General features: G+C 32.0%; 1 protein-coding gene across 7 annotated transcripts in view; it reads left to right on the top strand.

Moving 5' to 3' along the window:
- The first annotated feature begins 6,727 nt into the window (after nt 1-6,727).
- LOC118197302 (NADH dehydrogenase [ubiquinone] 1 alpha subcomplex assembly factor 2) overlaps nt 6,728-11,541 on the top strand; it is a 76,774-nt gene continuing 71,960 nt past the window's right edge. For 2 of the 7 annotated variants that reach the window (XM_085808540.1, XM_085808541.1), the window contains exons 1-2: nt 6,728-6,896; nt 10,965-11,054. In XM_085808540.1, the coding sequence (XP_085664666.1) occupies nt 6,767-6,896; nt 10,965-11,054 (220 nt within the window). In that variant the 5' untranslated portion in view covers nt 6,728-6,766. The remainder of the gene's footprint in view (nt 6,897-10,964; nt 11,055-11,541) is intronic. The other 5 variants (XR_015038761.1, XM_085808537.1, XM_085808538.1 and 2 more) reach the window with 5 other exon arrangements.

Genomic DNA, 11,541 nt, shown 5'->3' with positions numbered 1-11,541 from the left:
CGGAAATCTAAAACACTGTAATCTAAGAGGTCTAGTCTGGACACCTGTCGAGATCGATATCGGAAAACCAGTTGGGATTCTCTTTCCACTCGACAGCAAACGGGAGAGCGAGTCTGACCCCTTCAAATTCCGTCGGCGGAAAATGAAGTGGAGATTCCGTGCGGAAGTGACGTTTATTGCATAGCAACCAGTCTGTCTCACCTCTACATTGCTCGAGGCTCAGGAAAAGGGGGGTAGTTTGTTGTCAAAAGTGCTGCTTCGCACGTGGTTTTCAATGAGGATGGCGGTATCAAAAAAAATTACCAATCAGTTGGAGTAAATGGTGAAATTTTTCGAAAAACTCTGCAGCTGTTAAGTGATAAACTTGACAGAACATTTAGTAAAGAGCACAGAAAAAAGAAATGGGAAGAGTCAATGGATATTTTACACAAAACTGCAGATATGTGAAGAGCGTAAGCATAATTTTACGTATGATATTTTGCAAAATGGAAATTTTCTAAAAGGTTACATGTTTGTAAACTATTTGTTAACAGTTTTATGGTTAAAATATTTTTTGTCTTAAAAGGTCCTAAATCAAACAGTGTCTTAACAGTGTCCTAAATCAAATCATTAAAATATAGCATCGCGTACGCGTGTTTAATATTCCTATTGAATTTGAATCAAAAATTTTTTTTTAATTTTTAGCAGCCCATGATTATATCAATAATTTTATTTATTCAGGAATTATACTTATCACGTAGCTACAAATATACCATGTATCGAAAATACCAATGAACAGAAAACTTTGAATTGATGCATTAAAAGACGATTTACTAGTGAGTAAAAATATAAGAAATTTTTAACAAAAGTAATGGGAAGGAAAATAAAAAGAATTAAATAACTATAGGTTAAATCACAAAATATATCATCTTGCATATAAATGCACACACATAAACATATATATATTATATAAAATGGAAGCGAAAATTGCATAACAGCTGCATATTAAGATAATGGAATGATTTTTCTGTTTATATAAATGAACTCTGGCATTCTTCCTTGTCAGTAGGTGCAATTATAGATACGTGGGTACCATCCTACAGCGCTGATGACACCAGAAAATCCAAACTTTCGATTGAATCGTAATTGGATTTTGTTTTGTTGAAAACTATGTAAATTTATCTATTTGGTGAAAATACCAGAACAAATAGCATATGTAACCTCTCAAATGCACCAACTGGACATTTATTTCTCAGCCCAATATATCTGTCATTAACAATATATCTGTGGTAACTTCCAGAAACAAAACAATTTAAGGCAAACAAAACTTGTTTTGAATAAATAAATAACTACATAATATATATATATAAGTGAAAGGAAATTGTAGTACATATTCCTATTTATACCCTTTTTAAATCGATCTCACCAGCGACCGTGAGGTAAAATCGCTGAAAACTGGTAGTTCAGTCCGAGGTCCGAATATCGCGAACGGGTTGGCTGCACTACCAACATATCTCTAATAACCAATATATCAATGTATCTGTCATTACTAATATATTTATCATTACCAACATATTTCTGGTAACTTCCAAAAGCATAAAAATTTAAGGCATACAAAACCTTTTTTAAATAAATAACTATATACATATATAACTGTATTATAAATATATCAGCATATGCAGTGAAAGAAATTGCAGTACATGTTTCTATTTATACCCTTTTTAAATTGATCCCACTAGCGGCCGAGCGGTAAAATCCCTGAACACTGGTAGTTCGGACCGAGGTTCGAATCCCGCGATCGGGCTTGCTGCATGGGCTTCATTACAAACATATTTCTCGTAAATTCCAAAAACATAAAAATTTAAGACATACAAAAACTGTTTTAAATAAATAATTAATGTTTTATAAATATATTAACATATGCAGTGAAAGGAAATTGCAGTACATATTCCTATTTATGCCCTTTTTAAATCGATTCCACTAGTGGCCAAGCAGTAAAATCTCTGAACACTGGTAATGCGGTCCGAGCAATCCAGCAAACGGACTGGCTGCATGGGCCTCATTACCAACATATCATTGGTAACTTCCAGAAACATAGAAGGTTAAGGCACGCAAAATCTGTTTTAAATAAATAAATGTGTATATATATTATCAGATGCAGTGAAAGAAATTGCAGTACATATTCTTATTTATACCCTTTTTAAATCGATCCTACAAGTGGCCGAGCGGTAAAATCCCTGAACATTGGAAGTTCGGTGCAAGGTTGGAATCGCGCGAACGGGTTGGCTGCATGGGCGTTTTCGTGGTTTTCCCCATGTGTTACGTGTATACGAGCTAGTTTCCCTTAGAAAGTCCTGCACGAAGGCAACCCTCACTTTAGGCAGATAGCCCTCGAGGCTTTGCCGTAATTACATAAAACCAAAACCAAGCACTTTAAGATCTGAATAAAAATACAAAACTGATGTAATATCTAAAAGCAGACCACATTAAAAAATCTGACAACTAATTATAAATCTTGCATTATAATATTTATAAGAATTTAACCGAAAATTATACAGGAATTTAACTTGTTTCATACAGAAGATTTTGGAAACTGACATTCATATCAGTACAGTTAAAACTACTTAAATAATTTTTTTAACTCAAAGCAATTTAATGTAAATGTTAAATTTAGGATATGAATAATTTGAATTATATACTGCATATTCTTTAATGCACGTGTTAATGTATTAATTTTTATACACTACAAATTAAAATAAAAGTAGAGGGAAATACATTATAATTTAAAACATAAAATTTCAAAATTTATGAATTACTCATCCAAACATGAAATGAAGTACATTGATATATACATTATTGAAAAATTAAAATTTTAAATTAAAAGTATGCACTCCTTCTTTATATGTGAAATAGGAAAACACCAAATATATTATTTTCACTAAAATTTAATTAAGGAATTGCTACTGTAGAATACATAAATAATCTAGAATCGTCAGCATCAAATGCGTTATTTCTATAGTGAAATATTCGAGTTTTTCACAAATCTTAAGAAATTAAAATATCCATTAAGTGCACTTCCAGAAACTACCCGCCGTCCTCACTTTAGCTCTAAAACGACAGTCAGAAACTTAAACAACTGACGGAAAAATTTCCGACGCGTCGATCTCTGTAATGATCGAGACGATGACACCAGACTCGCTCTCTGTCGAGTAGATCGCAAAAAACGACCCGTTCTTCCATCTCGACGGTGTCCAGACTAGGGCCCTAAATGTATAATATTATCAGTATATGCTATTAATTTCAATACTGCTGAAAAAATTATAAATGAATAATATTATAAATCACGCAAACTCGTTGCGTTATAAATTACAATAGTTAGAAATCTTATTAGCGTGATTTAGCGACCATCATTGTTAACAAATAATTTCAAGTAATTAATTTTACAAATAATTCAGCCTGAAACTAGGTTAGAAAATAAGCTACATGCTGAAGACTAAGCTTTGCCAAGGTGTTAGAAACATCTTCTATTAACTAGAGTTGTAATGCAAGAATTTGTAAAAAATATCATTTAAATATAAATTCGCATTAATACAATACAAAGTAGTATATAAATTCTACATACATGAAAACTTGAGTACAGTGCAACAATATGAGAAAAAGGAATCGATTAAAAGGGAACTGAAAATTCCAGGATATAAATATAAGGGAGCCTGATGTTTTTTTTTTTTTTTTTTTTTTTTTTTTTTTTGTTAATTATGAAAATTCTGCTGATGCTCATAATTATTAATTTATTAATTAAATGTGTATTAGAAAGTAAATGCATGCCAAAGTACATCAGGTGGAAAACAGAATAAATATTTAAACGTTTCTAGTATTAAAATATGGAATTTGTAACAAAGTTAAATAACCTTAAAATAACTTCAATGACTAAAAATGGAAAGCTTAATACCGGAATATATTGCAATAATATTAGAGTGAATTTAGAACGACTTAAGACGCTTAATTTTTAGATTTAATAAAGAGAATTTTTTTAATTAAATTAGAATTGTTTACCTAAAATGGGAAATTTGAAAGTTAAAACCATTCTGCTATCTAAGAAGGTTTGTTAATATTTATCTAGATAAGAAACTTATTTAAGGTGCGCTACAAATGTGACATTTGATAGGTTGATTATGTAACAGTTTTGTGTATGTCATTAATCTATCAATTTTACTATTCGAAACTGGTATATATATATATCAGCGACTAAAATCTACAACTTGGAAAGTTTTTAATTCTTACAGAGAATAAAAAAGATCTGGCTCATCATTCCTTTAATCATCATAAAACTTTAAAATGAGTGTAAAAGAAATTTATTTTTACTTTATCACACGCCAGACTTTAAATTAATATTTGTTTTGCATGCACAATTTTTACTATATTGATAAACGAAAATAAAGGTCAGTCTCAACAGAATGTCCCATTAATGGCGATAAATGACTTTTTGTAGCACCCAATCTTCTTGGGAAAGAAATAGGGAACAGGAAACGTCGCACAGTTCGTGAATTAAATAAGCGGGGGACGGGTATCTTCGATCAAATTTGGCGCAGTTCGTACCCTATCAAATAGTCATAACTAAAGACAAGAGATATATTTACAGATATGGATTTCATTCTTTTCACTACATTTATTTATCATAAACTGACTTAAGCGAAACTAATTTATTTTAAGAATAACAAATATAAGTAAAACGTAATTTAAATTACTTATTATTAGTATCTTGAATAAGTAATAATTTGTTATGCCAAAGTATTAATGCTCTATCATAAAATCGGAATTCTATACTTATTTAAATATTATTTAAAATTTAATATCAATTCAAAACTAATACCACATTTTGAAAGGTAAAATAAAAGAGAAAATTTTTTTTAATAAAACTCAAACTTACCTTGGAATGAGGTAATGGCTCAATCTCGCGGTATCTTTGCTAACCACTTTTCCTCCAGTTCAGGATATTTTGGGAAACTAAAAACAGATACAATTGGGCCATTTGGATAATTACCCTTACAATTCGGAATACAGCATGTATTCACCATATTTTGTTAAAATAATCCGAGAGAATTATCAAGTTGTTGATAATCAAACCGAGAGAACCAGAAGAGCACAAACACACAGTAGAAGATAGTACTGACTGCTTGACCAAGCATTTTAAGCACATGGTGGGTCAAGGGAATCGCGACGAACTGTTTCCCCAACTTGCGTGACGTCACAGTTTGGTTGGGAAGGCTTCTATTTCACACGGCTTTGGCTCGGTTCAATGACCCTGGTAGCTAAGCTCTTCTGCTGGTTGCTGAGGGCGGTTAGTATATCCGTTGGATATTTTTGCTTAGAATTGGAGGGGCGATTTCTTAAAGAGGCAATTGTATGATTATTGTGGTTTCTGACTTTATTGAAGACGTTAGCTGCGGTTTCTATTAAATAATCGTTAATGGGCTTGACTTTGAGATCGTCGTGAATTCGGGAGGAATCAGGGTGCGTCAGTGATTTCTCTTAAAGTTTTATTTTGAATGACTTAAAGTTGTTTTATATTTTTCTTTGCGGCATGACCCCAGATTTCACATCCGTAGAGTAATGCAGGTCTTAAAACTTGGTTATAAAGAATGATTTTGTTTCTTTAGGAAAGATTGCTTCTTCTTCCTAGGAGAGGACGCATATTGACCCTGGTGAAATTGAGTTTTTGTTTTTTTGCTTTAAATTGCTTACGAAAAGTGAGTTTATTGTCAAGTATTATTCCAAGCTATTTTGCTTCGTTTATCCATTCTATTTCTTCTTCGAAAATGATAGGTTTGGGAGGTCTTTCATTATTTGCCTTTTCTAAATAAAACTGCTTTGGATTTTTGGGTATTAATTGCGATTTGCAATTTTGTGAGCCAGTCTTCAATTTGATTTAGATACTTTTGTAGTTGCAGCCAGACGTTAGTTAATGTGGAGGCGTAAGTTAAAAAAGCTGTATCATCTGCGAAAAGCGCTATTGTTATTGATGGATTTCGTGGAATAGCGTGAGTATATATATATATGTTTTAAAAATATGGGGAAAGTGCTGATCCTTGAGGTGCACGTGCAATTATACTTCTTCTACAGGAGAGACTGCTATTAATTTTGACCGAGACGGTTGTGTTATCTAGGTAGGAGGCAATAAGTCTGATGAAATGGTCCGGGAAATTTAATTTGCTGAGTTTGAATATAAGGCCTTTGTGCCATACCCTGTCGAACGCTTTTGAATTCTAAAGATATGCTCATTTTAAAATTATTTTGCGACATTGCTATTGAACTGAAGTTTATGGTTTAAGTGCAAAGAACATGATATTTAATAAATAAAGGTAGCACACAAAGCGTTAAAAAAACGCCCCTTTGGACGTAATTTTAAAATCTGAAGACGTTCAGATTTTTTTTTTTATTTTGCATTTGTGAGACTCAGTGCGCCTGATATCACCTTATTCATCATGCAGAATCCTGCAGAGTTATTCGGACTTAACAATTCTATATCGAAGTAACAGATTCAAAGGTTTGAATTTTTTCAATGGGATTTGATCCTCAAGATTGAACACCCCGGTGTCGCACCAGTTAAAATGATATGGAAGAGAAAGCGATCATTTTGCAAAAAAATAAATAAAATAATAAACACATAAATAAAATAAAATAATAAGAGATATGAACGATGATTTGTGGGAAATTTAAACTTCAGTAACGGTAAAAAGTGAATTGTAGTATCTGGCAACTTGCTGCTAAAAAAAGTAGTGAACGTGAGATGTCGTCAGGGAGAAGTGTATGGCGTACTATAGCAAGTAATTTTTTTAAATCCCTTAGGGTACCTTTTCAAAAGCAAATACATGTTGGCGAAGATCACTATGGAAACAAATATTTTGAAAGCCCTCCAAGTTAGTTCTTCATTTTTGTATGTGCAATCGAACTGTGAAATAATGTGTTCAGAATACATTCACAAATTTATTATTTATTAATAAAGGTGCGAAATTATTTATTAATTAAAGGTACGAGATTAACTTAATTTCTTACCTTTAATGATATGTGTACTGTATTATGCACTGAAGTTATATCTTTCAAAACGTTAATGCAGAAAGGGTAAGCAAGTTATTGTAATATGCGCTGTAGCAGCTTAAAGCATCAACGGTGGGACAATCACTGCACTTTAGAGACTTACCTTTCTCCTTGCAACTGAAACTATCATTTTCTGTTGCTTAATGTTATTTGGCTGTAAGCGCGTGAGACTCTTTGGTACTTAGTCCGCAGAAGAGGTTGAGTTAAGAATCGGGCAGGCACAATGTTGTCATCCGCTCTAAAGCAAGGTTTGAAGCGCAGTCATAGGAAGCTCAATTGGGATGGATAAGTCTTCTGAACACTAGTAGTTCATTCTTGCTTTTTCCCAGTGAATGGTCTATCTAAATAGGGTTTTATTATTTTCATCTCATGTTATGTGAATACGAGCCAGTTTTTACCCACTTGCTAAGATGGGGTTGATTCTTTCATGCTTTACCATAATAGGTTATCTTGAATGAATAATACAACTGTCTGCATGGGTCTACCAGCAGTCCCGTTTTAATAAAAAGTAAAACTCTGAGACATAATATCCATTCTGAAAATCTTACAAATAGCTGATTTAAATTTCTGTTTGATCATTTTATCTTTTCCTTGGAATTGTCTGTTTATTGTTTGATGAAAAATTTGTTTGTTTGGTGCTTGCAGTGACCCTTTTTGGATACTTGTGTGAGGCAGATAATTGCACGAGCTTGAATTTCAACGTGTATTGGTCACTGCTTTGTTCACTGTTAAAGCAAATTTTGATTCACATTATCAGATATCTCTGGATCGGTTTAATTTTTTTTTTTTTTTTCCCTGTGCCTACATCATGTAAGAATGGAAAGATTACAAAGTGTCTTTCAACAGAAATTAAAATTAGCAAAATTTCTGCATTCGCAGAGAGAAAAGGCATATAATTGTTATATTAATTATAATGATAACCATGTATGTATGGACAGATTCAGAAAATAATAGATTAAAGAGTTACAAAGATTTTATGAACTTTTTTTTTTAACTTTGAAGATTTTATGAGTAAAAGAATTTCATGAAACATTCCCATATCAACGTTAACTCAAAAATCCTGACAGGTTTTAAATACCTCTAAGCACATGGACATTAAGGGGAGGGATACCTTTATGGCCGACTTTTTAAAGGAAAATAGCTTGTATACATTTTATGCAGTGAAAGTTCTGAATATTCTCCCACAAAATTTATATTTCTGACTTATAGTCTTGTGTTTTATTTTGATACTTAGACAGAATCATAGCTAAGATTTTCAGTGACCCTTCCTGTGTTCCAAGAATTTGTAGTATCAATTTGGCAGCCCTTGGATGCTGCGCCCGGGGACAGATGTTCCCCCTTGCCCCACCCTAGCTACACCACTGTACTTAGACTAATAAATAACAGCAGTTTCTTCTTATATCACAAGGAAATAATTGAATGTACAACTTTGCATCTCATTACAATGTCCTCCTCCCTTTGATTAACATGAAAAGAAGCTAATGCACAAAAGGCAATACCAGTTCTCAAAATACCCGCACACTAACGAGCAATCAATAAGTATAAAAAAAGGCAAGAAACATCAGTAATAAAATACTTAAACTATTTTGAGAAATCCTTTTTTGCAGTACTGTTCTCCCTGTATACACAGCAGTCTGTTTTTATTTAAAAGGTCAGACTTACACAAATTTGGCATTGTAAACTAACCAAAACAGACATACTGGGGTTCTCACATAAATACTTTTTCTTGACATAGTGGGTTCCCATGTAACTATTTTGATGACACATTGCTTTGCCTCGTGAATACTTTTTTGTTAATTTTCATTGGGAATGTGAATAATCAGGAACTATTAAATTTTATAATAATAGATTTGTCGGAACTTCTGTCATTTCACATTTTGGAATTTTCCAGATTTTAGATCATCAGTGTAAATCTAGTAAGATGAAATGTAGAAATTATGAAATAAAAAATATGAAATAGTTGTTTATGAAAAAATGAAGCATATATGATCTTAAGGAAATAAAAATTATAAAAAAAGCTCAATATTTATTTGTTGACTTTATTAAACATTTCTTTCAATACGAGTTGTTTAAGATACATTTTTTTGTGTATGCTAATACTTTATTTTTATAAATACACATAATTTCCTGTTTAATTATAAAGTTCCGTTATCTTGTCCTGTTATTCCCACTAAACTGCGGATCAAAATTTTTTTGTTCTCAGCAGCCTGTTTGTTACTTTTCTTCACTATCGTTAGCGATATTTTCTGGATGTAGAACCATACTACAAATTTCAGTGTCTTGGTTTGGCATAGCTGAATTCCTTAACTAAACCCCCTCTATATACGATTGGCAGTATGCCACGAGATTGATAACTAAAGACGTAATTCCGCTAAATTTTGTCTTGATTCTATCAAGTTAATCCTTGGATTATATTAGTTATTTTTTATACTTATGTTTATTTTCTGCATATACATATCTGAGACCTGAATAAATTCCTGAATTATACTTATCTGACTAATAAATTAGGTATTCTTAATTCAAACAGCACTAAATGTAATCTTTTGGCTTATTTTTTGCTTATGGATAGAAATTTCGGTTAATCTTTGGATTATTGTAACTTGGCGAAAATTTGGCGACCAACCCTAGCAACCTGCTAGTTTTTGTTTGGACGCCATTTTGTTTTCACGAAGTAAAGGCATGTTTTTTTTTTTTTTTTTAAGCTCAACATTTTTTTCCAACAATCTGCTAACCGAATTACGCTTATGCTAGAAGTTTTATGGAACAAAAGTGCTTAATCATGATGAAGATTAGGTGCGAAATTGGGAGAAAGTGCAGAAATTCAAACTGCTTGCCACGTTTTTAAGAATTGCACATGCACGGTATCCATGTACACGTCGACCTATTTTCACTTAAAGAAACATCCCATAATTGCACAAAAATGGCATTGCGTACACTCTTAACTTTATCCATGTACACTGCTAAAGTCCTAGCTAGTAACCTTTAACACCTTACCAAAATGTCGCCAAACTACCAGTTACCATATTCCAAAGATTAGCCAAAATTTCTTTTAAATTTCTCCTTGCCAACATACAAGGTTACCATGCTGTTTTATATTTAATTGCTAATATTGGAAAAAAATTGTTTTAAAAATCTCTGTGTCAGTCATTTCTTAAGCTGTCATGAACTGAATAGTCACACGTTGATAAAAGCAAAAACAATAAAAATTATTGGCTAAGGAATATACGTTATTTAATACTAGGTGTGTCAGCGATCATGTTTAGACTGTTTTGCCTTGAGATGTATGCCAAGCAAAAAGGGAACTGTGGAACCAAATTATTGATCATATAAATTTATGCTTATGAATGGATGTGTTTCTTAAATGTGGAGTGTTTTATTTAGTGTCAAACTGAAATTAAGAGTCAGGACCCTTCATATGCTCTGCTATATGAAAAAATGTCTACTGTCTGTGCATGAAGTGTTTAGCATATGCTAAAACCAGTAAGTGAGACAGTACTCTCAAAATCTAATTCTTTCTCTATTTTTGCCAAAATTTCTGGTGATCTGGATAATTGACATCTGGATTTTGGACTTTGTTCTGCATTACTATCAAAATGTTTTAATACCGTTTCCAAGTGACCCTTTATAATGCTTATTATGCCATAATAAGCAGACTTCCTCCCTCGTTTCCACTGTTTATTTTTCACACATCAATAAAATTTTTGTAAAGTATTTTATTTCATAGTTAATTTTTCTTTTCCTGCTGAAGCATTCTTTGTTAAACATTTTAGTAAATGAAATGTAATATTCTGTAGAGTCTGTTATGTAGTCTATTCTGTTATGTAGAGTATGTAACTTGATTGTTGTTTTATTATTCCTATTTTTCTGAAGTTTAAACTTTTTTCATAAAGGGAAAGGAGGCCTAAGAAAAACTCCAACACGTTGGTTCGTCCCTAAAGAAAAAGATGATTGGCAACAAAGCCTGCCAGCAGAGTGGGAAGGTGAGATAGAGCTTTTCAGTCGTAGAACTATTACATCTTGTGAAAACTTTTAAGTATTGCTTTGTTACATAATCACAGATCACTTTTTATTTAGCTGTATATTCAACAGATACAAATCACTAATACAGCTTATAAAAGAATGTAAGTAAAAGCTTCTGACAAATAATTTTATTAAAATTTGTGCCAGTCATTCAAGTGGCTAAAAATTCCTAATGATATTCAAAATTACTACAAAACATTCATCTTCATTGTGAATTCAGCTCTAGATAAATTTGCTTCAGTAAGAATATAAATTGTATTGCACTGTTCTTTATTGTGAATCTTAAAGTCTATTCTTCTCTATAATACACAGCATACAACATAATCATAACATAAATAATTGCACATAATAACAATAAGACAAAAAATATAAACAAATGTTTTGAAAAAATATTTTATTAGATTTATGGGTACCATTCGGTTTCGAGGGCCGTAAAAAATCTCCAAA

This window comes from Stegodyphus dumicola, chromosome X1, assembly GCF_044657685.1.
Source record: "Stegodyphus dumicola isolate Sdum_Otavi_A_Nest chromosome X1, ASM4465768v1".
NCBI classification, from domain to species: domain Eukaryota; kingdom Metazoa; phylum Arthropoda; class Arachnida; order Araneae; family Eresidae; genus Stegodyphus; species Stegodyphus dumicola.
The sequence above is the reverse complement of the archived record's forward strand: the minus strand, read 5'-3'. Positions and strand labels throughout refer to the sequence as shown.